At 42.4% G+C, this 27,775-nt stretch overlaps 1 protein-coding gene across 2 annotated transcripts; it reads right to left on the bottom strand.

The window, feature by feature from the left end:
- Positions 1-192: 192 nt before the first annotated feature.
- Positions 193-10,541, bottom strand: FRRS1L (ferric chelate reductase 1 like). Of its 2 annotated transcripts, XM_086896772.1 has the most exons (6): positions 9,673-10,114; positions 8,727-8,791; positions 8,518-8,602; positions 7,907-8,045; positions 4,532-4,778; positions 193-4,047 (listed from the first exon to the last, which is right to left on the bottom strand). In XM_086896772.1, the coding sequence occupies exons 1-6, from the start codon at positions 9,744-9,746 to the stop codon at positions 3,875-3,877; spliced, it is 783 nt and encodes a 260-aa protein (XP_086752898.1). In that variant the 5' UTR covers positions 9,747-10,114; the 3' UTR covers positions 193-3,874. The 2 variants fall into 2 exon arrangements, with proteins under 2 accessions (XP_086752898.1, XP_086752892.1); XM_086896766.1 differs by lacking the exons at positions 8,727-8,791; positions 9,673-10,114 and adding an exon at positions 10,319-10,541.
- Between the last annotated feature and the right edge of the window lie 17,234 nt (positions 10,542-27,775).

The raw sequence follows: 27,775 nt of genomic DNA, 5'->3' as shown, positions 1-27,775 counted from the left end.
GCAAACTTCCAATGGACCCAGAAAAGATCTGAAAGGCTAGACAGTAAATGTCTGATGCATTGGAGGGATGAGCAAGTAAGGTAAGAAAAAAAAAAAAAAAAAAAAAAAAAGGAAGGCCTTTGTCTTCCCTTAATCTTACAGAAGTTATATTAATTATTGCAGTAACTTAGAAATAACTGCATAGTTTATTACACAGAGGCAGTTGTGGGGCTCTTTTTTTGGTTCTGACTCAGGATATGGTGCCCCAAGTGACCTTCAAGATCACTGCCTGGGTGTCATGCTGATGTACACCACACTCCAGTCATTCTCTAATCCCTGTGCTGAAGACTGGGAGAGTCAGTGCCAAACACAGCTTTAACATAATTTAACCCAAACTGGGGGTTTCTTCAGATTAGGGAGGCCAAAGTGTTTCTTTTCTTACTACCCAAGTACTGCAAAACCCATCAAGACAAACAAGAAGGCCACAGAGGGAGTCCAAACTTTGCTCATCAATATGTTCTCTTTCAAAACCAGAATATTTCCATTGTAATACATTGTAATTGCCCATTATCCAATGACATTACCAAATCAGATACGTGTTTTTTGGTTTTTTCTTTTGGGGGGGGGGGGGGAGATCAATTAGATTTCACCTATACCTAAAAAACCTCCAGGTATTTGATAATTAAAAAAAAAAAAAAAAATGCAAAAAAATCTTTCAAATTTGTAACCACAGTCAAATTTCCAAACACCACCATGTTCTAAATATGCCTTCTCTAAACTCACTGCCTGTGTATTAAGTCACTCTGCAGCAAAAAATTCTTAAAATTAAAGCACTTAGGAAATGCATTCTTTAACAGTTGTTTGGTAGTAATTGCACTAAAAAACCCAAAAAGTTATTTGGAGAAGAAAATATCTGCCTCCTTTTCCAAAGCAGGGCTTTTCTTCTAGTTTGTGTTGGTATAAAAACTTAATAGAAAAAATAATAGAACAAAAAAATCTTTGAAATGCCATAATCAATTAAAAAATTACTTTGAAGACTGTTACTTCATAGGAACTTTGTGCAACAGGGATAAATCTTGCTTTTCAATATTAAAAAAAAAAACAAAGGCAAAATGTGAAAGCCAAAATACTTTCCATGACGAGTTACTTTGTCCACTTAAATGTTAAGACTTACCAAGTACCATACAAACTTACACACTATGTTTCTCTTATAACTTTTTACTCCTCAGATTTCATCCTAGCTACCAATTTCTAGATACTCATACCTTCTTTATTTGTCAGCTTGAATTCTGTAGTCCTGATTTTCCCACTGTGAAGAGGAACTCTTAGATAAACTCAATGCTAAAGTCAACCATCCATTTTAATTCCAGATAATAGATTGTTTTGCTGCTTCCTGTGGCCTTTTATTTCCTCCCTTTTGATTAGAAACACTTTATTAGGCTAATTAAGTACTGTGAGCTTAGGTGAAATATTTTTTAGAAGTGCACATTTGTGCTTGTACTTCAACAAGAGAAAAATACAATGACAAAACCACAGCACACTAACAAGTAATCTTCAAAAGGAAAAAAAATAAAGTAAAATACTTTGCTCTTGCTTCAAATCCTGAACTTTAACCACATCTGACTCCATACATGTAGAAAGCAGATTGACAGCTATCACACAATTTTACCTTGGTATTATTATTGTCATCTATAACATACCTGCATGCTCAGGTCCAACCAGGCTATCTTAAATCCAGAGTTCTATTAAAGAAGAAAAGAGGAGCCAAACAGGATTTCTATCCGAGTTTAGTACCTTTAAATTATTAAATTAGCCCTTTAGTGGGTAATCAAGTAAATGGCTGAAACAGTAAAAACCAAGCCATAAACTAAAGCAACCCTTAGGCTCTAAGAACTGCAATATCTTAGCTGCCTAAAATTAGCACAAAGGAGAAAGAATTTACCCTAATGATTTCTTCACTTCACCTGTTTGCTGAATGTAAAGCTCATTATCCAGGCTTCTGCTTATCTGCTCCAGCCAATCTTAAGGCTAAATTACACAGCTGTTGTGGTCCAAAGCAGGCCTCATTAGGTGGTCTCTACTTGATCAGATGATGAGTAAGTTAACCAACCTGAGAGAAGTAATCTATACTAAATAAAGCTACTGTATGCACTTTAGAAGTTCACCTCTGAATTTCTCTTCCTTCTCCTGAACTCTAGTCCAGTAATTTTAAATGAAAAAATCCTTAAAAACATCCATGAAAATATAAAATATTAATCAATCTTTTGAAATAGGGATAAAGTGTTTGTTATGAAGATAAGTTCATCTTCAATCTAATTCATATACCTTAAGCATAGATTTGAAGAATTCTGAGCCTAAAAAACTTAGTTTACAAACATCAGTCTGTGAATAATGATGCAAACCCAGCCAAGCTCATTAATCACTTTATACTCCATGCAGCAATAAGAATAGAAAGGAGTCGCATTACATATACTTTACCAGATTCTGTGTTAGAGAGTTCTCAAATTTACACAATAGATAAAACTTTGGCACTATTTAGATTTTAATTCTACCTAAGTAGAATTTTAGTGTAAGTTGGAAAGTGAATGAGTAACCTTACCTAAGCACATTTGACTGCTACATGTAAACGTGTCATACACTTCCTATTATGTGAAGAACAGAAATTCTCCACTCAAAGATTTTATAATATTCTGTGGCTCATAAATGCATTTTGAACTTTTCAACTCTGTAATATTTAGCATTCCTTTTCTACTATTTATTGGTGTTAAAAACAGCTAATGTGTTTCCTTTTTAGCTCATCTTTTTTTGCACAATGCCTGTATTTTAGCACTGGTTTGATGAATGAAAGATACTGCTGTTCTTAGTAATCCCTGTCTTTCCTTACAAGTAATTTCACTTATATTTCTTTGTAAGATAACACCAGCTGCCCACAGTCACCCTTAGTATGAACAGGATTTAGTGGCATACAACACAGAAAAAGGGATTACTTCATACTACTGCACAATTACTGAAAAATATATTTACATGTCAGCAAAATTGCTGTTTTTTCATAAAAAGAGAAAAATTGATTTCATCTCTTAGGAGGACATCCTATGGCTTGTTGGAACTTTTATATTCTGCGTGCTTTACACCTGGTTTTCCTATGTATGGAGAATTTATATTGCTGTATTCTCCCTTGCCCTGGTTAAAATCACTTTATATCTCACTCTTAAAAGAAGTAGCCATTTCTTTCAAAAAGGCTATTGAAACACAATACAGACGTTCATCACCTCTTTCTGTTGAAAGAAAAAAATCATAATGCTTGAGTATGCAAGTTTGGTTTTGGAAAGTACCACAGCAAGTACACCTTGATAAATATAAAGAAAAAAACCTAAATTGGGAGAATTGTCCACTACTGAAGAGCAGCTTTTATACTGCTGTGTTGGTTTCCAGATCTTAAGATCAGAAACTGCATTTCGAGTTGTGCTGTCTGCTGTAGAAGTACCAAGCAGCATTGCAGTGTTTTTGTGAATTTGCTTTTTTGTAGCAATTTGGAAGGCAATTTTGTTATTTGATAAGATGTCCATCACTAAATTCACCTAAACACACATACAGTCACCCCTCCCAAACACACACACACACAGATTTTACAAAAATCTCATGTTCCTCAAGCAAGTAATCACAACACTGAAAATATTCTCCTATGTGTTCACTGATTATTCTTAAATGATTTGTCACCACTCTGCCACTCAAGGGAGATGGTTATTTCACTCTTCTGAGAAGCTAACTATGTTCAAAAGCAGCTAGATGAGGATGGTGATGTGATATAAATTCCAATAGAAAAATGCATTGTCCATCCATATAGCCGTCCATCCTGAGAAACTTCCACTGGCAAATTCTTGCTCTTTTCCATTGGTCATGGGGTTCCCATCAATAAATAGAAGGTCAGTGCAACAATGAGGAGCAAGCAGAATGGAGAAGAGAAGGTCTGATAGGCAGCTGAAGGCATGAAAATATCTTCATACTTGTAAATACTGACAACACGCTCTGACACGGGTGGAGAGTCTATATCATGACGAGTTATAGAACCTTTAGCAGGTAAGGGCAGAAAGAAATAACGTCAGATGCAATTTTTTCTATAACTCTACTGAAGAAACAGGTAGGCTAGGCAGACAGATAACTTTCAAACCTATGGAAGCATGCAATATTACACTGTCAGGGAGTAGGCTCATTTCTTTGCTTTCTGAAATTGAAGTTCTGAATAAAATAAATTCAAGTAAACAACAAGCATATTGAAAAGAAATTAAGAACTTCAGGTTATGAAGTTCTTCTAAACTCAGCTTTGGGAAACAGGGATAGTAGATGTATAGCCAAAAAAAAAGACATGTTGGACTTCTTTCTTTCCATCTTTTATCCATTTTTAAGCCTCATGCTGCCAGAATTTTAGTTCATTAAAAAAAAAAAAAAAAAAAAAAAGACAGGGAGAGGGCATGTCTAAAAAGCATCATGCAATTGAATGACATTTATTAATTTTGGCACATCAATTTAATTGGTAACACAGAGATCAACTTACCCTGGATTGCTGGACCCCAAGCAAACAGGTAGTACCAACTCAAGTGCAAATCTACGATAGTTTCTTCTCGGGGAACATACACAGGACGCTTGAATCGACATGTTACACGATTGTTTTCAAAAACCCCTTCCTCATCTCTAGCAGGGTTTCTCTGGATTTCCTTAGCCCACTGACCAACATTATAGAAGTGCTGTATTCGGACTCTTCCGTTATCATCATGAACACAAGCCATGACGTCATCTCCTCCCTACAAGGTTAAAAAAAAAATTGGAAGATGGGAAGCAAAAGGGTCATAACACTCTTCCTGATTTATGTATGTAATTTTAATTATTCAAAACTAGTCAAGACCTGGGATGCTCTTTCCTTCTTTCTAAGTTATATATACGCAAATATTTGTTCCCCTAACTAAGTGTCTTCAGTAAGATTGAAAAGCACGTTAAGTGGGTAGCATTAGTTACACATTGTTACTATCTCTGAATTCTCTTTTGGATCTTTCTAAGAGTTATTTTGCTTAACATATATTTGTAGGATATGATATCACTCTGACATTGTATAATTAATTGATCTGTGGAAGGCTGTTTTCTTTTGTTATTTGTGAAGTTCTGGCATACTGCTTCATAAAATGTGGCAGTCTTCGATCCCTGATGTGTACAAAATCCACAGCATCAAATCACAGACAGAAAACCAATATACTTTAGTGAGACAGAGGAAATAAACCTACTACATATGAGAAAATAATAGCATCAATTACAGTAAGTCTTTTCTATATCTCTTCTCATGTCCACTTAAGGGAACATCATTATTCGTATCTCTTTTATTTCTTGTAAGAAATGTTCAGCATGTAATAACAGAATACAGTATACCCCAAGACAAAAAAGAGAAAAGGTAATCAATATGTGCTTCTTCACTTAGCATAAACAGCCACCCAAGAACCAACAGACAGAAGGAAGAAGGAGACACTTATTTGTAGAGGTCATTCATTGAAGTACAAAAGCAGTTGCTGGAAGAGTTACTCAAGGTGACTGACAGAGTGGTAGAGCACAGGGATGAGCATTAACTTCAGGAGTGCCATCTCATAGAAGCCCTAGCAGCAAGAGCCATTAGAACACTATTCAAGCTGGATGAGTGCCACAGCTATCAGTGTTGTATTAAGCACAGGCCCTACTCCTCCCATACACGTCTTTCTGATATGTCATACTGATGAAAGACATGATGCTTGCTAGTGTGATCATTCCTCAGTTCTTTATTACAGGAAAAAGAGACAAAAAGGATATATTTCAGCACTATGGGAATATTGCAATGTGCATTTGTAAAAGATGTGCCAGAAGTGAAGGGAAAGAGGGGACAACTAGGTAAAACACATGCCTGAAGAGCTTCTGCACCTTGGTGCTGCTGCAGACAACCTTTCCACCCTCTATCTTGAGACTATCACTGCTCTCCGTAACTTATTTACCAAGTTTAACTTCTATATGTCTAAGCACAAATACCTCATTCTTAAAAATAAAGGTGCTTTTACACTGAAGGAAAATGATTAAAAAGGAAAGAAAAAAGCATTTTGAATCTCAGTTAACAGAATGATATTTCAAAATACTGCCAAGGCAAAAAAGCCTTAAAGTGGAAAAGCATAATGCTATTTGAGACGAAGAAATAGGTCATACGACTTTAAAAAAATCTATTGAGGACACAAAGTAGTTTTTTTTCCATAATTTCTGAAGCTATCCAGGCCATACCATTTTGATTAGGGCCTCCAAAGCACAGCCCATTTCTCAAAGATAAGCTGTTCCGACCCAGAGCCATCTTATCATCAAAGCCTGTCCATCCCAGGACACCAAAACATCCTGGAAGTTATGAAAAAGATGAAGTCAGCAGGGGAGTCAGAGAGGAACTGAGAGATGCTAGCTGGCTTAGCCCAGCTGACTTATGGGCATTACATGATATGTGGAGCAAATTTGGAAGCAAAACCTTTTGCTTTACACTTTGTTTATTCTTTTTACCAAAAGCTTAGCCTTAACCTGCTGCTTGCTGTGTCTGCATTCCAAGTGGCTGATGACAGGAAGGCAGTGGGACCCTGGGGTCCACCACAGGTACCTCGCAGTCACAAAACTGGTAACACAATCTGATAGCTTGGGGACAAATACTTAAAGGCACTGAGCTGCTTCGAAAACCCTGCTGAGTACCTGCATTGGCAAGCTTCTAAGCTCTTTCCAAAATCTGCCTGCAGAGATGCTCTTTACATCAAAACCACACACTGTTTCTTGTGACATGAACTGTTCTTTATGATACAAAAACCTTCTACTGTCATTGTGTTTATTTACAGTGTCATATTAAAACACATGTAGTAACAACTGAGAAGCACTTATCCTCACATTTTCTTTCTGTTTCTCATTTTGGGTCTAGTAAAAATCCTGTTAAGCCAGTGCAAGTCTTCCAGTTCATTTTTTGTGGATCCTGTAGCCCAGGACATCTAATTCCTGTATTTTTTCAGACTTCCAACACTACAAGAAACTGTCCTTTCTTTGACTTTTGACTTACAACATAGGTCCAGTATTGTTCTATATACTCAGGAGAGTTTCTGTACATGAACACCTATATTATAAACTTCATTTTAATCCTAAACATTTTACCAAGGATCACACACAAAACATCTTTGCATGAGTCACCTATTGCCCAGGCTTTTTAAGTCCACATATTACATGCTTCTGTTTTACTCACTGGAACTCAATGAGAAGTGGAGCTTTTGAATGAAGAAGTACAGGAATAAGCATAAAACAAAACCCAATAAAAATCCAGAAGAGAGAGAAGAAATTTTAACAAGACTGCCTTCTTCAATATAAAGGTTTAAATTAAAAGGAGTCATTTTGTCACACATTGTGGCTTCCCTGGCACAACAAATAGGTATGAAAGAAACACAAAAATTTCCCAAGTTAAATAGTGAAATAAAATTTTATACTGTTGAAAGTCAGCTGATTTTCTGAAGAATGAAATTATTTGCTATTCAGTTTATGATGTGTCTTTTGCCCAAATTACACTGACATAAAGTGCAACAGGAAATTTCCATGTGAATTGGCTTATCCCTGGGGGCTTTTCTAATTAAAAGGCAAAAAGCTAGTGACATTCAAACATTCAGAGCTGAACTGAAATTCTGTTGTAGTTCTCACAGAAGGAGGAATAGGAGACGTTAGGAAGGATGAAGCAGTTTTCTGTGAGGCAGTGCTCCCAGGGGGGCTACTGAATGGTGCTTTGTTTTCAGCAAGTCAGTTTTACCTTATATGCTCTGTTTCTCACTGCTCAAATATATCAATGTATATAAACCATTTGTATCCTAGCACAGGAAAGTGCATATATTGCACACATAAAAAACTGTTCATATCTTACCATTTTCTTGTCTGAGGAAAATCCAACTGCCACCCAGCCATCTGTGTCGGCACTCAACTCAAATTCAACATCAGCTCCTATTCTACGGTAACTTAGAAAGTAGTCACAAGTCTCTGCATTGCATCCAGGTTTGCCATACCTAAATGGAATTGGAAATATACAGAACTTTTCCCCTGAAATTTCCTGTTATGAAACTTAATAAAGATTTTATAAGAAAAAGCTAAAATAATGTATTTTGGTATAATGGCAGTAAAGCATATGTTCTGCTAGGCATAAAGTAGCATTTATTGTTTGCAATTATTACTCTTTTAGTGTAAGAATGTATAGTATTCAAACAGTACAGCAAACAATAACACAAAATATTACTCTCTTGACCTTCCTTGCTCTCTTTTTTTTAAAGTGCTTCACGAAAATATAAGAAGAACTGTAGGTCCAGAACTATGACATGTATTCTTAAACACTGTCCTCAAATAATATAGCTTGTACTACAAAGTATGTTCTTAAATAACAAGCATTTATTAAAATGACTATGAAACACTAACCAAAGTCTCCAATATCATCAGCCAGCATCTGTAAATGTAAAGGTATCCGCACTCTTATCTCAGACTGACCTGAAGCATCCCTTGGTTTTCCCACAGTCATCCACTCTGATTTTTGCAAATGGGTCCACAGGAGGAGCAGTGGGGAAAGGGTAACCTGTATAATCAGAATAAACCATTACTTAATAAAATACAAGGACTAAAAATCAATAATACTAAAGAGAAGGTGTTCCAGTAGCATTTACTTTGCTGATAACTGAACTGTTCAGATGAGCGACTACCTTCTGATGTACACAATCCACTGCTCAGATGGTCCTGGATCCAGATACCAATGTAACGTGAATAACTGAAAACAAAAAATTTCTAAGGTTTCCTACTTTCATCAAGGAGGGATAAGAATGCTGGAGGGCAAAAGTTCAACGTAAGGCAGCAGGACCATGGACTATTGCAGTCAACTAACAATTAGGGATCTACGCTCAGCTCTCTCTTTGTGCACTCCTAGTCCCCTCAGGAAATCCATAAGGGAACTGACTCCTTAGCCATAAATGATAAATAAATGCAGAGCTGCAGAAATTGATACTGAGAGGATCTTATAATACATCCTCCTTTATGAAGAACAATAAAACACACATTGCAATCAAAAGTAAGAGAGTATCAGGACAGGGAATTGCCTGCAGTTCTGGCCTGCAATCACTTGTGAAGGCAGACCCAGAAGAGCAGGCAATGAGAGTTATGATTCCAAGCAATCCAGTCTGCTGGACTACAGTACCAAAGAGAAAGTGAGAATGTTTACTAGCAGACCTATCCAGTCTCGGCTTGTGGGAGCTGGTGTCTGTTGCATAAGCACAGATATTTTAACAGGATGTTCTTTTACTTAGACAGATGAAAACCAAAATGCTAGCTGTAGAACTAGGAAGTCCTCTGAAAATGCTTCATTGAGTAGGAAGAGTGCTTCATTGCGTAGGAAATTAACACTGCAGTTAGTTACAGCATCAGCACACAAACTTTTGACCTACACAATTTTGGGCATTCAGGAGCCCTGATTCCCTTCCCTAGATTTCTGACAATGGCAATGGAGAAAGTATGCTGTAAGCTGCAAATCACAGTTCCACCAACTGTATCGAGGGCCGGGTCAATTACCCCGCATAAATAAGTTTGCAGAATTTCACAGCTGTGTGTATCAATGCATTACTGAAACACAGGTCACAGGACATGCAATTTTCTCACTCCTTAATTCTTTTCAAATCCACTGAACAAATGGTTTTCAATGCAGCCTTGCCGCAAAAATGGAGTTTTAACATTCCGGCATCGTAAATTAAAAAAAGAAAACCACATCAAAGCCCACGACCACGTTGCTCCTTGACACTTTACGGCATCACATGTCCTTTCGAAGCCCACACAGCCGAGGGCTCCTTTTTACGCTACCAGCCCGAAAAGCTTTGCAAGAGGGGAAGGCGAGGCGCCGCCGGCCGGCCCCGCTCTGCAGGGAGGCGACAGCCCCCGGCCCGAGCTCCCGCCCGGGGGGATGCCCGTGTCCGGGGAATGCCCGTGTCCGGGGAAATGCCCGTGTCCGGGGAAATGCCCGTGTCCGGGGAAATGCCCGTGGAGAGAGGCGGCGGCTCTGCGGAGAGCGGGGCAGGGCAGCCGCCCCCGCCGCGGTCCCGCAGCCGAGCGGCAGCGCAGGCTGAGGCCGCCCGGCCGGCGGAAGATGGCGGCGGGCGCTGGCCTTCGTGCTGAACGACGCTGCCACAGCCTCCCGCCCGCCGCCCCTGCGCCCGCCCGGCCCGCCGCTCCCTCCCGGCCCCGGCCGGGCCGGGCCCCTCGCCCGCCGCGCCCCGCCCGGCCCCGCCGCCCGCCCCGGCCGCCGCCGCACCCTCCTCGGAGAGGTAGCGCAGGTCGTAGAACTCGCTGGCGAAGGTGCCGTACGAGGAGTCGTGGTGCCGCGCCGCCTCCTCGCCGTGCTCCCCGCCGCCCGCCTCCCGCCGCCCGCCGCCCTCCTCCGCCGGGCTGGCGGCGGAGCCGGCCAGGAGCAGCAGCAGCAGCAGCAGCCGCCGCCGAGCGCCGCGGCTCCGCTCCGCCATGGCGGCGGCGGCGGGGCGGGGAGGCGGCGGCGCCCGAGCGCGGCTCCGCGGGGGAGCGGGGGCGGCCGCCGGGGGCATCCAGCCCCGGGGACGGGCGGTGCCGGAGGGACCGCGGCGGTGGTGGGCGAAGGGACGGCGCGGGAGGGTGTGGGGGGAAAAGGTGTCGGGGCGGCGGGGATGCGCGGGGAAGCCAGATGCGGCGGGAGGGGGATGCGCGGGCGGTCAGAGGCACAGCCCCGGCAGCACCGAGCCCTCCCGCAGGGACCGCCGCCCCGGGGTTGCGCGGTGGCCTTCCCTGGATCGCTGACTTCCCGCAGCCCGCCCCACCCCGCAGGAACCCGGCCGCGGGGACGTCTCCCACCGCCCGGGCACGGCTGTGGAGGGGCAGTACCCAACCACTCCTGGCTGCCCCCGTGGCCTCGATTCACTAAAGCCTCTTGCCATGTGCTTCAAGAGGACGCGATAAATCCTGCTCCGTAATTGCCGGACTAACTTAGCTGTTTTCCTATCTTTTAAAATTTATTTTATTATTATTGTTACTATAATTTTAATGACTTCTGGGATGGGACTGGAGACCCAGCGCGACTTAACATTCTTTTCAGGTAAAACCCCATGGCAGTGAGCTTTTGTTATCTGATTGCATGTTCTTGCTTTCTATTTTGTACAATGTAACTGCAGAGATACCAATATACTCCAAACCTGGCAGGACTGAAGGAAATCCCAGGTTGCTCCCGAAGTTGTCTTGGGCTCTGGTATTTGAAGCTGGACTTGCAACTAGGCATTAAGCATGCAGCTGCATTCTTGCTGCGCTCTGGTATCCACGAGTTGATGGAGGAACCATGCCCCTTCATCCCCTGCATTTGTAAAAGTGGCTTTTTTTCTTGGGTTTGGATTGCTGTCTTTTATATTTTTATATAACAACATTTTCATTTTTATATTATTATGCATGGCCACACTTCCTCCTCTGAGAGTCTGGAATAAAATTTAGCAAAACATTGGGGGGAGGAGGGAGAAAGAAGAAGACACAGTGGTCAGTAACACTCTAGAAATTAAAATAACCCTCAATTTGAATGTTTTTTTTTTTTAGTATCAATGACTAAGTTACTTACTGAGTATCAATGTCTGAGTTACTTTTTGGTGGGGCACAGAGACTGCCCAAGACCTAGGCTGCATTAGGGATAAGTTCATTCCCTTGGGCTGAGCAGTTGCTTGTCACACCCGGAGTGTGCTCAGCTGCATCACAGGGAGGATGTTAATTCACATCTCCATGGTTTAGTCTGGTGGAGTAGCACGCTATTTCTCACTGAAGGTAGAGGAATAGCCTCACAGAGGAAAAAAATTACTTGCAAAAAAAATACCAGTTGCATGCAAATTCAACATGTTCTTAGGTAGCGTATGGAAAATGCTATAGGAAAGCAACAGCAAGTTCAACTGCAAAATGTCAAGTCCCTTCTTCCTACCTCGCTGAGCTTGGCAAACTTTAGCAGGCTAGTGGAAAACAAGCAAACAAATGGCAATAGAAAAGCCCTTATAAATCAGGCTAACAGGAAAGTAAGGCTACGGCTTTCTGGCAATAATTAACTCTGATGAAGGCCCCCCATCTCTCTTTTTGAAATAGCTAGCTGAGGGTTGTGGTGCCTGTGAAGAAGCATTTGCTCAGTGAGAGAGCAGCTGTCAGCTGCTTGCTGGTTTTTCCTCCCTGGGAACAAGCTTTAGCACACTGAGATATGGGCAATGCTTCACAGTTACCATAAACACTAAGGATATTAGTCATGTATTGTTTGTGCCTACATGACACCTATCATTTTAAATCTGGCAGCTGAAATAACTGTCTGTGATTACAGTGGAGCTGCACTGATTTTCTAAAGTGAAGCTATGGCTAAGAGACTGACCTTCCTCCTGGTAAATCCTTAAAAGTTAAAACTAAAATACTCCTGAAATTTTTGTTGCTTAGTGGAACCTCTTGTGCTTGTCTGGAGGTTGTCCCTATCTCAGAAATGGGTTGCTCATGGGAAGCAACATCACACTGAGACCTGTGGAGCTCTAATGAATACCTTCAGTTTTCACCAGGCAGAAAGGTCTACCCTGCAACTAACAGCACTGCCATCACTACTGCAAGAAAGATCCTTATCTGATTAAGTAATTGAGGTTGTCATAAAAAACCCCAGTAGTAGAAAGAGCCCAAAATGTAATTGCATGAGCAGCCTTGACCCTCAAATGCCTGAACCCTCTGAATGCCATATTTCTCAGCTTGCAACGCCTTTCTTAGAGGAGACACAAACAAGCAGTGTGAGAACATCAGGCTGGAAGGCATTGCCATCCTCAGGCAGCAGGAGTCCTCTTGCTTTTGCTGAATTGGAGGTGTGAGCATTTCCACCACTTCTTGCACCATCTCCTGCTTCCTTAGGGGTATCGAGCAATCAAATTCTTTGGGTGATTATTTGCTCTAGTTTGGGGAATTCTGTGGTGCTAGCACTCAGTCTGTGGGTGTCTTCCCAGGACTTCCCAGGAGACCAGATTTATCCCCAGCCTATCCTTGAGGCCCACCATGCCTTCTTTCTTGGCTGTTTTTGTCATTCAAAGTATACCTTTCCCCTGGACGCTCACGCTTTTTTGGGCTTTTGGACTAGAAATTAAAGTTTCAGGGATAAGCCATACTTTATATAACAGACATTCAGAAAAAAAATCTTGTTTAGTGCTTCTGGTCATTTCCACCCAATCAGCATGTACTGAAAAATTAGTATGTATCCATCAGTGCTGACTGAGAAAACAGCTCCTGAGACAGCAGTTTTCTTACAGTGAATCTGTAGTAAACTGAACCAGAGTTTGTAATTATTGTGCAGTTTTCTCAAACCCTTACAATGCTCTTGTTCAATGTGGGGAATGTATCTACTCTGCAAGTGATTTATCTTGGGCTTTCCTTTATTAAACAACAATAAATTGAGAAATTGTTGACTCATAAGTTTTCATTAGCAGTCATTTATCCCATGCTCTAATTAACCACCTGGGGCTCTACAGAAACATGCTTGTGGTATTCATTACTCAGACTAAAATGTGGGAGAAAAAATGGTAGGAATTTCTTGAAAGCAGAGTTTTTTCACAGCCCACAAAACAGAATGATGATGGAAAATATGTCAAATGCCAATAGATGAAGTACATCTCCTATGAGAAAAGTGAAAACGAAGTATCTGCCTTAGAGAAACCAAAGCATTACAAGGGAAAAAGATGTGTGCTATTTCTGAAAGCTGCTCACAAAAGAGATGAGTGAGCTTTTTGGAGGCATGGTATTGCTTCAGGTCTTCTGGAGAAAGGCAAGAAAATATAAACTCTTAATATGCTATCATCCAAATAAAAACTATGTTATATCCTTAAATCATCTTTTGCTCAGCACTGCTGAATTTTTCATTTTCTGCTGTTGCTTAGTTATGTATCTGGTCTTGCTTCAATAGTAATCGTGCCTTTGCAGCCATTACTGCTCACAACAGCACTCTTTCTGTAAAATTAATCTAATGTAGGAAAAAACAATGTCTCCAGGCTCTTTTCCGTGAGCATAACATACACCAATCTAAAGACTAAGTCCAGAACTAAATCAGCATGTGTTTTGCTTCAGTAAGAAATATGTACCCTTCCCAAGATATATTAAAACTGCAGCTTTTTTTGTTTGTTGGTTTGTTTGGGTGTTTATGTGTGTGTTGGTTTACTTCAGGTAATTTATAACTTTTCTCCCAAGACTGCATTCTTTTACCTTCTGGAACTCTTTACTACCCCAGCTGGGATGCAGTTCTGGGAGATATACCTACCCTGAAAGCCAGATCTACCAGATGGTGGCACAATCTGCACCAGGAGATTCTGGAGCGAAATGTTTCACTTTTTTAAAAAAAAAGTCCTCATTACAAAGAGGCTATTTTTAGCATTATTCTAATTAGGATCCAAAACAGAGCAGCCTTTTATTAGCATTCGTAATAAAGAGCATTACACTGGGGCCTCCCTGTGCATAAATACCACTTACCTACTGTGCAATAGTTGGCCTGGAGAGCAGAAAAATTCAGCTTGTATTAGCAAAGAGTTCATTTAGGTAGGAATGTTTTAAAGAGTTTAAGCAGCATTAATTCAATTAATTCCACATGTGACAATGTCATTTTATCCTAATTATTTAAGAATTCAGAAATGAGGGGGAAAAGAAAAAGAGAAACTCTGTTCCCTCATGAGACTTCATCTGAAGAGTTACAATAAAAGCCCTGTAAGTTTGCCTGGATAAAAATAACCACTTAAAACAGCTTTTTCCCAATCCTAATACAGCTATCTCCGAGTCAAAATAATAATAATAATAATAATAATAATAATAATAATAATAATAATAATAGTAGTCTTCTAGGTGATTTCAAGTGGGTGAGAGAAGGCAGCAGAGGAGCTGCTTTTGGCTCACTCTTCTGCAGTGAAGGTGCTTTCTATATATCCTGACCGAGGTATCTTCAGCCAGGGGATCTGAGGGACATCGGCCTTTGCCCCTCCTGAGTACAGGCTACTGGAGAGTATGTTTTGTTTCAAACATGGATAAATTCCGGCATTAGGGCAGTTTTTTTTTTTCTCTTGGATTCTTTAGAGTGCAGGTGAAGAGCAGCCCCCAGGCTCCAGGAACATGCTCCAAGTCTGGTTTATGGAAAAAGCATCCCAGTCATTCCCTGCTGCTCCTGGTGCTGCTGGCCCCCTGCCCAAATACACCCAGCTCTCTCTACACTCATTTTCGGGTCTGGGCTGCGGGACAGGTGCTTTCCATCCCCTCCGCAAATGCAATAACGCGTTGCGTTACAGCCGCAAGCGCAGCTTCGGGGTGTTTTGGAGGAGAGGGGGAAGGAGGGACGGACGAGAGGGAAGAAATCGAGGAGATGGATCTGAGTGTCCCCAGGAGACAGCCGGTTTATCCCGGCAGAGCTGGTGCCAGGCGCTTCCCGGGCCGGGCACCTGCCGTGTGCCGGAGCATCTCCCGGAGCCGGCGGGGACAGGCGGGGCTGGCAGTGGCACCCGCCCGCCGCCGAGCGGCACCACGGCACCGAGCCTCGGCCGGCTCCCCGGAAAACATACGGGAAACGGGGCTTTCCCTCGCCCCAGCAGGAGGGGCATGGAGGGGACGCTGCCCCGGGAGCCCCTCAGAGCCGGTCCGGGGAGCTTGAGGCAGCCGGGATCATCCCCGCTGACCATCCCGAACAAGGCGCGCACACAAGTGACTGGAAAACTAGCGGGACTGCAAGTCGGACTTCTCAGTTCTTAAGCAATAGCAAGGAAAAGCTTTCTGAAGCGGTAGGGTGAGTTACACAGCGAGGAAGGGAATTTCCAGCCCAAATTCCAGCTTTTGTCTCAAGCTTCCCTCCTTGCATTTCACTATCTACAGACGTCCGTAGATGGCGAAGCCAGTCCGATGCACAAGTGGCTTCACTGACTTAAAAAAAAAAATAAAAAATAAAAAAAACCTGTTATTTTTTTCACATAAAACTAAGGGAAAATTAGTTATACGGAAAGCTTTGGGTACCAAAGAAGTTCATACTAATGGAGAAGAGTTATACCTCTCAAAACACTTCACTCCAGGCTTTGGTAACATCCTCGAGGTGCATAGGAGTCTTCGAACCATGGATGCAGGGACAAACCAAGCACAGAACAAGTTACTCTGATGTAGAAAAGATCCCATACACCTGCGAGTGGTATGACAACATCTACAACTTTGTAGACTCTTGATATATTGTTTTGAACTGCTTTGAAACTCTTTAACTCTGTTAAAAAGGGAGACATTTTTAACATTGTAATTTATGTAAGTTGCTACTAATATTTAAATTAGCAAAGTCAGGTTTACGCCTCACAAAGTCAGTGAACTGAGAGTTCAGCATGCTTTATTTATCCAGACAGTCTAGAATATGGGAATGCTAATGAAGCAGTGTTATTTAACAGAGCAAAACATTTTGCAAAAGACAAGATTAAGAAACACTAATACCATTTAGTGTGGAGTTAATAACATCATATTTGATGGCTGTTTGAGGTGAAGTTGGGGATCTCTAGCCACTCTTACACCTCCTTTTTCTACTAACTGAAAAAATCATAGCATTGATAGATGGTTGTGATTTTCTGGTTAAGATCTTCATGTGACCCAAGCCATAAAGAATACTGAACTTGTTTTCTTGTTTCTGCTATGGAGGAATGTAATATATCCTAGGGTTAATTCAGTCTTCTTTCATACGGATGTTTACAAGGATTAATTAAAAATAAGTATTTAACTGGCTTATCTTCATTTGGCATTCAATACCTGCCTGGAGGAAAGGTTTCCAACAGCCCGTGCTGTGTAGTAGTCCCTTCCCCATGCTTTGCAATAATCCCTTCCCTTACAGTTCCAAAAAAATGAGAGCATGTTATGAATTCTGAAGCCATTTCAGTATGTCATTAAGCTGATGCTTTTGAGTTTTGTTCTGATGCTGTTGCCATGCCAATTTGGGACAGGAAAACAGTCTCTAAGCATTTACTGAAAACATTGCTCATCAATTGGGGAAAAAAAAAATATATGAGGAAAAAATCCAGACACCAATCTGGTACTTGAAGAGAAGCACAAGCTCTCCTGTTCTGGCAGCCGGTTCTCCCACATGTACACAGAGCCCTCTCCCTGCCATTGTGAAATACTCACATATGTCAACCACCCAAAAATGTAGCAGTGGAGAGCAAAAGAGCACTAAACAGAGGCTTTCTTGCCACGACCCACAGGCAGTCACAGTGTTGCTGGGTTGACACCCAACAGCTTTGCCAAGCTCAGGACACACTGGGACAGCAACATTTTTCTCCATAAAGGTTGATGAGCACAAACTCTGAACCCAGACACAGAAAGAGCAATTAAACAATATTTACTGTGTGATATGGACAGTTTAAATTTGCCCTCTGAGTATTCTTATGGACCATAAGAAATTAGTTGTTCCACTCCCTTAGGCCTTTTGTGCCCTGGCCACATGCTGAAGGAAGACATTGCAGGTGGATAGAGAGTGCAGTTGGCTGAGGAGGTGATGTGATTTAATTGTGCAGGCTCCAGGCAAAATGGTAACTGCCAGGCAGGCCCAGGCAGGATGCTGCTATAATCTCAGCTTCAGGCATCCCTCAAGGATAGAGTTAATGGTGTGTGGCACTAGGAATTGCAAAACAGCACAGCTTTTTCCATCCATAGTAAACAATGCTTCTTCTCATGAAATGTCTCAGCAATTAGTTGAAGTATATTTAGAAGCATTCACGTTTGCTAAAACAACACAAAGAAAAAACCTCAATCTCATCAGAACTTTCATTCATAGTGAGGTATTAATATTGATAGGATTTTCAAAGTGAAAGTCAAGAACAAGGCTTTGGTTTTCTAATCTAGTTTTGAGAATCAGAGTTCTTTGTTTTTACCATTTTGTTCAAACTCATGACATCATACTGTTGCTTATTGTACTGATATTTATTTTGTGTGTCAAAAAGAGTTTAGCAGCATCAGAAAAAGGAAACTGGATACTTTGCATGGTGTTTACCCATGGGAAAGTTTTACTTTTGTTCCCAGTTTAAAGAAAGTTCTCCAAACACGAGAAACTCCTCCTTCTGACCAGGTTTTCTCTAAAGATCAGCCCATGTTAAACTAAGGTTGCCGCAGTCACCCCAGCCCCTCCACCCCTCTCCCTGCCCTCGCATGATGACTCAACTTCTAATGACACAGTCACACATGGGTTTTTCCACAGCACCTGTCCCATTTGACAGCCTGTAATGAATGAAAGGGTTGAGCAATGTTTATTTTTATCTTCTCTTTTATATTTGAGCTCGTCTTTGGGGACAACTGCCAAAAGCATATTTAACCACTTACTTTTAAAGGCTTGCATTCATCCTTCCAGTTGCGTCCCCATGCTTATGAAATTGACCTTCATAACTACAGGTAAGTACAGTCACAGTTTCCTAGAAGAAGACTATTTTACTTAACTTTTCTGGTTAAAGAAGTGACCCAGCAGTCACTTCAATTTCTGTGTTTCTCATAAAGAAACATTTCATCTTTGGGGGGAAAATGGAGATCCTCCAGCTCTTCCACAGCACTGTAGTTTTAATAGAGAGAGTCATCCTGACCCATTCCACACAGGAATGCTATTACTTACTGCATGTAAAACATTTAGCGAGACAGCTGGCTGTGGGCCTGAGGGATGCTCACATGGACAATGCAAGCTGTGTCAACAAGCACTAGCTTAACAAGCATGTAGGCACAACTGCAAAAACAAACAATTCTTTTGCTTCCTTGATCCTTGTTTAAACAATTGATACTCACATCACTTTCCATTTTCATCAGTGGTTGTCCTCTATCATCAGCAGTGTCATTTCCTTGTGCTGTTTTCCTTCTATCTGTTCCCATACTGGGATGGTTTGACAGGTACATGACCCAAGAAGGGGCTGACAGAGAGCCTAAACAGATATAAACCCGCAGCACCTTCTCTTACCCCAAACTTTCCTCTTCGGTCCTGGCTGCTCTTCCGCTGGAAACCCATCCATTTCCACTGGATGTTTGCAGGCAGAAGAATTTCCTCTGTGTGTGCACAACCATGACAGGCAGCAGCACGCCTCTCTGCCAGCTCCAGCTCATCGGGCGTGCTTGGCCAGCAGAAATAGCAATGCATAAGAAACCTGCAGTGAAACCTTTGCTAGGTATGATGTTTGCACAGACAAAAGAATGAGTATTTCGATCCATTTGTCAAGTGCTTTCACTTTTCCATTTACCAGGAGGAGCAAATAGGACGGCCAGGAAATGGCTGTGCAGGGGACCAAACCTTTGGTTTTGTGTGCTCTGGAACAATGTTTCCCAGCTGCTTACATCAGTCCCTTTTTACAGATTAGCTCCTCAAACCTCCATGACCAGGCAGTAGAGGAGTGACTGGCCACAGGGGACTGTATCATTCCTTATCCACGACCAGAGTCATTGCTTTCCCTGGCATGAGGGCTGAGCAGGCTGGATCACTTCCTAACACACGCAAGCACCTGCAGTCCCTGTTTGTACAGCTGTGTATCCTTCAGGGGAGCTGCTCACCTAACCTGACCTTGTCAGGTGCCTGAACTGTGTTGCAGGTGAGTAAAAAGGAAAGTGTTTCTGGACGCAGCCACACAGTGAGTCCAGCTGCACTGCACCCTGCTCTGCTTTCAGCGTGTGGCAAAAGAAAGGAGAAAGAGAAGACAACATTTACAGTAGTTATCAGTGGGAAAAAGAATGGGAGCCTTTATAGAAAATCTCTTTCCCAGATACTATTAACATGTTCACATCTAAGTGTGGTTTTTCAGGGACCTGCCCATCTTGCCTCCCTTTCCCCTCCCATGGATTTCTGCTCAGTAGGTTCCACAGGGGTAAAGCAGTCTTTAACAGAGACCTCTGTTCATTAGCTATCAGTGGTTATTGTTGTAGGAGGCCCACAGGTGAGCTCAAGCCTTCATTTTTCCAGGTGATGGATCCATAAAGATGCAGAAGGTCCCTGCTGTAGGGCTGGCCCTGAAATGAGGCAGCAGATCACAGCAAGCTTTGAAATACCAGCCCCTGCTGCTACCTCAAGGTCCAGAATAACCAGTGAGTTCCCCAGAGAGTGACATTACCAAAATCTCTTGGTGAGCCGACTCCACAGGCTGGAAGGGAAAAATAATATTTCAAATAAGAGGACTGGCAGAGTTCAAAGGGATAATAAGCATTTAAATTCAACATGAAAGACCTCTTCCTCAGCAGAGCTTTAGGATGAAATGTAGTCAGGCAGATAAGCTATTTAAAAGCCCCTTTAATCAAGACTATTAACATGGAGATTTTTGTCGTAATTAAAAACATCCCCCTATTCAATCACCTTAAAGAAAAAATGATACAAAATGTAATTTATTTTTCTATTTGAATCCTTTATAAAAGAACAGCAAAAACATTTTTTCTTTGTAGGAAATCACATTGTCATTAAAATTATCTTTGAGAGAAAATTCATTTAATCTATTTTGTTGCTCATATTTTAGCTCCCAATGAACGGTTGTACTTGTATTTCAGCAAAAAAGGTAGCCTACATTTATACTTCCCAAGTGATTAATTTTCTGACCATAAGCAATAGTGAGACAACTTAAAATGATTTTTTTTTTCACATATTTCCTGATTTCTCAGAAGATACTGTAGAAAACAATGCCAGCTCATGCAGAAAACACACATTCTTTTTTGTTTGTTTTTTTTTTTTGGGTTTCTTTTGTGCATTTGGAAGTAAACCACATTGAAAGAAGCCAACTTACTTTGCAGAAAGCAAAACAGACAAAATAGTACCATGCACTTGTATTCAGCAAAGCTTATGAGTACCAGAAAGGGAAGATGACACTTCAGGAGCTACAGAGTGATACCACTGCACCTCTCTCCTTTCTTAATTTACTAGGTCTAAGTCCTGTCTGCTGTGGGAGTCCCCTCTTCCCTCTAAGACAGCTGTTGACTATTTAGCTCACAATGATGAAGAATAGGAGAAAAATTAATACAACCAGAGAAACTTTCACAAAGCAGCCACAGCAGGGATGCTTCAGACAGAAACATGGCATCTGAATGGAAACAGGCAGTCCTTAGCAGGACAAGGGTTGCTGTTCACTTTGTTTTCAGGCAGATTTGCAGACCTGAGTGGTTACAGAGGAAGAGCAGCATATGGGACATGCGTGAAACCTCACTGAGCCTCCCACGCAGTGCTAAGCCAGTTAGCTAAGAACCTAATCCTGGGCAGGGAAAAATATCACCATCTGACAGGGCTTTGCTAGTGTGAAGCAGTATTTCTCACAAGCTGAGAAGCTGTTCATTGGTACAGCTGTGGTGAATCTGAAGATGTATCGTGTTGATCTTACTAGACCTGAAGATGTTGCAGGGTCCTTTGCTTGTCATGCTTCTATTGCTTTGCACTCCTCAGATTTTTAGAAAATGCCTTTGTTGTGAATCCTTCATTTCAAACTGATACTGACTAAACTGGAAGATCCAGAAGGAACATATATCACTCTATATCAATATGTATCAGCTCAGTGCTACCTCTGGTTTATAGCACAGCTATGTGCTAACCCAGCTCCATTGTTTTGTCCCTGGAACTTGACCGACCAGCTGCTACAAAAAGCCTTTTGTTGGACTGCAAAACCTGAAAAAAAATTTGAAAATACCCCATGTTCTTCATGATGTCTTGAGCAGTGCAATTTCAAGTGCCTCTTACCCTCTCATGATGTCAAAAGTGATCAAACTTACCTGAAAAGTGATCGTGTTACCTGAATTGAAAATGCTGAAGCAGCTGAAGCAGCTTGATAAAGTGGAACATCCTCATGTACCCATCTGCACAGCCCTGGTGTCCTGTCTGAGCCAGAGAACATATGCTGAATGGCAACTACCATATGAGATTGCTGCCTGACAGGGCTCTTCAAGATCACCCTTCACTAAGAATATTGGATATGTGTTTATCCTATAGATCTCTATAGATTCAGAGCAGCATCTACCTTTTTACAAGTAAGGAGCACCTGCATCACCTTAGCTATTTATAATATAAATTTCATATCAGCCTTTCCAAGTAGGTCTAAATCACAGACATCGTCTTGCTTTCCTTGGCAGCTTAGTCCTCTACCTTCACCCTTCAGAAACTTGATGAAATATGCTAATTTCCACCAGGCTCTATTTGTTCCTGTTCCTTAGAGGGTGTCTGTGCAGGCCACAAGCTGAACAGAGCTGTGCCAGCTTGGCAGCAGGCATCAGCTGTGGTAAGACTTGCTTACCAAGCCTTGAGCACTGCCATGTTCTGCCTTGTGCAGCACAGGCAGCCCTTCCTTGAGCGTAGATGTCTGGAAAAACAGAAAAGGCAGGATCCACCTGAGGTGCTTGGATGGTTCCTAGGTACTAAATCCATTTAGTCACAGCTTGAAACTAAATCTATTTGAGGGCTGTTTGATGACTTTAGTTAATTAAAGGCTCTTATTCAATGTTGGTTACCCTTACATTTAGTGAAAAAGAAAAGAGGTTGTTTCCAATATTGTCTCTTTGGATAAGAGGAACTAGCTCCTTTTGCTGATATAATCTCCTCTTAGTAAGTAACCAAGAAAAATTCATTATTGTCTCCTGAAGCTAAAGAAATGTCAAAGGTATTAAAACATTACATTTTGTTGCGGAGAGATCTGTGAGATAAGCCAGTAGGCTGCCTGAAGGCAAGATCTGAGATTACTCATCTGATTCTGTTGCTGTGATGTGGCATTGTGGCATACAATTGCTGTGAGTCACCCCCTCCCCTGTCAAGGTTCACACAAATGGCTGTGCACCATTTATCATGGTTATAATTGACTCAAAAGGGACAGAACTAGAAACCGAGAGCTGTTTGTGAAGTTGATTTTCAGAACAAAATATGAGCTTGTTAGAATCTGGTTGTTTTTTTTACCAGTGCCAAATGAAATGCTGCACGTGATCTGATCAGATGATGCTGAGAAAAAAGACAGCATTAAATAATTTGGGTTCAGCCTGTTGGTACTCAGAATCACCTAAGTGCCCTAAAAAAGATTATTTCTTCTAATTAATCTCTTTTCTTCCACCTATCTTTCCTGGTCATATTCTTATTTTATTATAGTCCTTTCCAAGTGAATTGGGAAGACAAGATGAAAAAATCTTTGCCTGGTGGAAGAACCTGTCCTGTCTGTGTGTCCAAGGTTCCCATTCCTCTTGTTCACGTCCTGGGGGACTGTGTCCAGCTGTAGCTCTGTCCTTCAGCTGCTGCCTTTAAGCTTACCATGGCCCATATTTCTGAACTTGCTTGAGTTAAACCATACAGAGGCAGGCAATTGTCATCCAGCATGTATCAGCAGCCTTGGCTTCTCTCTTTGCTGGCCAGGACAGCCTGTGGGATGCCCTTGGCTTATTTCACCCTTCCTTCAGGATGCCTGAAACTGTCACAGATCACAGTGGGACAGCCATTCCACCAGCACATTTCCTCCCTTTCTCTGAGTATATGTTTTAGAGGCAATAAATACTTCTAGGCTTTCACAAAAAAAAAAACCCAAAACCAAAACCAAAACACAACAAAAAACCCACAAGAAAGCCAAACAAAACAGGAAGAAAGGCTTTTCTGACAGTTTGAAAAAAGCAAATTAAGGGTTTTTTTCCATTTCTTTGTTATAGAAGGTGGTAAAAAATGAGCTGTAGAATTACAGTAAGGAGCATCAGCCAGCATTCTTTCTCTACTAGCCTATGGCCTGGCTGCCACATAAACCAGTGCTAAAGCAGAGAGGCCTTGGTGCTTAAAAAGCACATTTCCTCAGACACCACTTTTGAATTAGAATCTATTTTCACATCAAAAATCCCATCACCACCATCACTTCAGCCTTCACAGAGTAAGGAAACTAATCAAGCTGTAGCAAGGCCTTACTGCATTCTCACTACCTTTCTTCTGGGTTTTGCTGTTTAGCCTGGAGAAAAGATAACTGACAGGAAACCTCGTTAATGTCTGTGAGTATCTAAACGAAGGGTGCCAAGAAGATGGATCCAGGCTCTTCCTGGTGGTGCAAAGTAATAGGACAAGAGGCAATGAGCAGAAACTGATGCACAGGAAAATCCCCTTGAAAATGAGGAAAATCTTTACTGTGCAGGTGACCATGCACTGGAAGAGGTTGTCCAGAGACTCTATGGAGTCTCCCTCATTATTCAAGATTTTCTAGCCTTCAGGTCTTTTTTCTAAGGAAAAATAAGAACTTTTTCAGTTTTGAGTGGTGGGTATTCTTCAGAGTGGAGGCAATGCTTTATTCCTCTCAGACTCTGAACAAGGTTGGTGTATTTCATGCCCACAGCAGAGGGATTTTCATCAGTCTCCATGCCCGTGGAACCTTTCAGCTGAGATAGAGCAACCCCTGGAGATGGTAGGTTCCTATGCAGTTACCCATGCTACCAACAGTTTCTGTTTATTTCAGAGTGTTTTCAGTGGTGAGTTCTCTCCCTGCCTCTTAAGAGCCCAAAGGTAAGGAAAGCCCATTCAGTAGGTCTGCCCTGACTGTGGGGCTTTGCTCAGCTGCTGCTGTCATTGTCTCTCTTATTGCCAGTCAGAAATGCTCAATTTTAGTGGCTCGAGTCTCCTTGACGTATTTCAAGACAGCTCTCAACCACTCCCCACTCAACCATTCCCCACTGTTACCTTGCTGGAAAGCAGACATAGCTGCTCTGCTATAGCTCCTGCTCCAAGGAAGAAAGGGAATGAAAACAGCTGGGCCACCCCAGACTCTGCAGGCCAGGAGCCACAGGTACATTTTCTTGTGGCTCACGTTTGCACGGGAAGAGTGCACAGATTCAGTTTGTGAAATACATCCTATACTCAGACTTCTCTCCGTGTCTCCTCTTCATCACCCAGGGAGGATACAGCCTTGATTTTGATTCAATTTCATGCTCAAAAAAGATATCCCAGACTCTCCTTAAAAGGCTCTTGCCATGTATCCAGGTCCAGATGCAACCTTCAGGGAGCCTCAAACTCAGAAGAGCCAGAACTCACAGTGGACCCAGGCTGGTACTGGCACGAGACACAGATCTAATCAGGAGAGGGACACCACCAAATAAAAACTGCAGCTACATCACAGCTTCCAGTTCTTCTCTACCTTTCTGCAGCTTTGTTTTCACTCAGACCTTTTGCTAGGGTGTGCTATGGGGTGCATGCCCTGTTCTCTGTACTCTGAAGGCAGACAATCTCTTTTGGGTTTTAGGCTCTTTTGGCTCTTCTTTCTCCAGAAGCCTGGCCCCTGAAGACACCTAACTCCCCCAGCCATCCCTCCATCCTTAGGCCTGTCCACAGCACTGGACTCTTCTTCTTTTATCTCCCAGCTGAGCTGTCCTTCCCCATGGTGCTCGACAAACCTCTTCCCCAGGACTTCTGCCCCATATCCTGGCTCCACCCTGGCACAGAGGATGAGGTCTGTGCACTTCCTGAGTCACTGCAAGCCAAACAGGCAAAGCTCAGCCCAGAGGATTTGTCAAACCCTGACCATGCCAGGCACAGAGAAGAAAATAACTCTGCTATCTTTTTCGGAGCAGGCTGCAGCTTCGTGCCTTCGTTATGTATTACTCTTGTCATCAGCCAAAAAGCATGCAGGAAAACAGCCAAGCCTAGCTTATCAAATGTGCCTGGTAAGAATATCTTGTGGCTTGGCACAGCACACAGCATAGGCGAATGCTTCTGCTGCAACTATCTGAATTTCCCTGGCTATTTTGGAGGGAAGCCAAGGGGACCAGTCTCATCCTGAAGCTGGTCATGAGTGTCTTGCTGAACCAAGGCCAAAATTTCCCTAGAAGAAAAAAGGCAGAGTTTATATAAGCGTGAAAATCAACAATAACCAAAAAATTCTTTACTCTCATTTCCATAAGGCATGGAAATGAGGAACAAATCCACAGTAAATTAGCTAGAGATGAACATTTGGATTCAGATTTCATTAACTTGCACATCTGCTTAAAATAAGGCACAATTTATTCAATTTATTGCAAGCTCTAAGGAGATGTATGGGCCTCTATTAAATGATTAGGGAGAGGTGTCTCCCTCCTCCCCCAATCACTTTGTTTCTTGTTTTAATTTCATAATAGCCGGTTTGAAATTTTCACAAACACTAATGGGATCTGTTTTCCCTCACGAGAGTTCACTCCACCTCCTTTGATAATCAAAGATATGACAAGGTGACAGCCTTTAGCAGAAGACTGTTGGCACAGCCCTGGGCGCAGTCAGCCAGGATGGACTCGGCAGAGCTGCAAATGACAAGTCTGCCCTAATGCCCTGATGCTTCTCTACCCAGAAAGACAGCACAGCATTTATAAAAAGTCACTCTTCCATATTAATGAGATGGCTTGCACTAGGTGGGTGTATAGCTAAGCTGAGAACCAGGCACCTGATGGTGACATTAAGCACCTGAGAGTGGGGGTGGCAGTGCCAGCCATGGGATGCTCTGGGGAGCTGCAGGTGCTGTGAGTTTTCCACCACCAAGCCCCGTTCTCCTGTTCCATCCTTGCCAGTCTGCTGGAGCTCTCAGCCAGCCCATGTGCCCCACATTTTATACCCCAAGACTGCAGGATGCTACTGTCTGCATAGCCCCAGGGTGGAAAGGTATGGGTAGTCCAACCCATTACTTTTCTTCATGGCAATTCTGCATCCCTAAATAATGTGATTCTTTAACCTGATATTGTAAAATTTTCCCAAAAGGCAGTCTCCATCCTCTCAGGGGGAAACTGGTGGGGTAAGACTTATGTCACTTCTCAGGTGCCCAAGAGTATGGAAAGGTAAAGGTTACTCCAAATAACCCTCATGTATGTCATTGTTTACTCCTAGCAAAAGTTCAGCTGACAGTGTTAGGTGTGTGAGGAAGAAATTAAGCAGCCGTGGGTTTCATGTGGCAGCTGGAGCTGAATGTACTCAGTTACTGCTCAAGCCCACACAGTAAGGTTGTGGAAGAGATACATACATAATTCATATACTTTTAATTAAATGGCAACATCTTTCAATATACTGAATTTGCTGCAATTACATTTATTGCAATTACATTTTTCTCTTCACACCCTTTGACCTACTGAAGCATCACTTTTTTTTTTCTTTCAGTTACAATATGAGCATAAACAACACTAATTGGACTTTAGGACTAGACATGACAAAGGAGACCCAGAGCTGTTCCAGGCTGCCCCCACTGGAGAGAGCAGCACCAGAACAGGCATGCCCAAGGGCCACTGAGGGAGAGAGAAACTGCCCTGAGCTGACCCACAGCTTCAGGGAACAAGTCCTGTATGTCCTAAACCCCCTCTCTGGATACAGTGTTCTTGGGAGGGTTTTCAAGCAAGCAAAGCTGTCCTGCAGGAGCTTTGTTCCAGCAGAGACCACAGTGCAGCCAGGGCTGTGCAAGCAGGGGTGAACAGGCCTTGGACACCAACTGAGACAAGGATTTCATTCAGGAGGAGGGTGTCCCTAGAAAGTGAAGCCTGTCCCTTTTGCCATTGAATTTGTAGGTAATGCACACAGCTAGGAGATGTGCCACCTCTGAGGAGCAGGCTGCTGAGACCCACCATGGCACTTTCTTCTCTCTGAACTCATTGCTCTGCTCCCCACAGTCTGTGATGGGATCAGTTGGGTGCAGTGCAGGGTCAGTGTCTGGGTCTGCTGGGCTGTGCTGGGGACCACTCGTGTGGGAAGATGTTTCAAAGCACCAAGGATGGGCCACAGGACTGGCAGTGCAGGACTCAAGTCACTGCAGTAATCCAGTTTTTC

This window comes from Cyanistes caeruleus, chromosome 1 (assembly GCF_971803275.1).
Source record: "Cyanistes caeruleus chromosome 1, bCyaCae1.hap1.1, whole genome shotgun sequence".
NCBI lineage: Eukaryota > Metazoa > Chordata > Aves > Passeriformes > Paridae > Cyanistes > Cyanistes caeruleus.
Note: the sequence above shows the minus strand (reverse complement) of the source record. Positions and strands in the feature narration are given on the sequence as shown.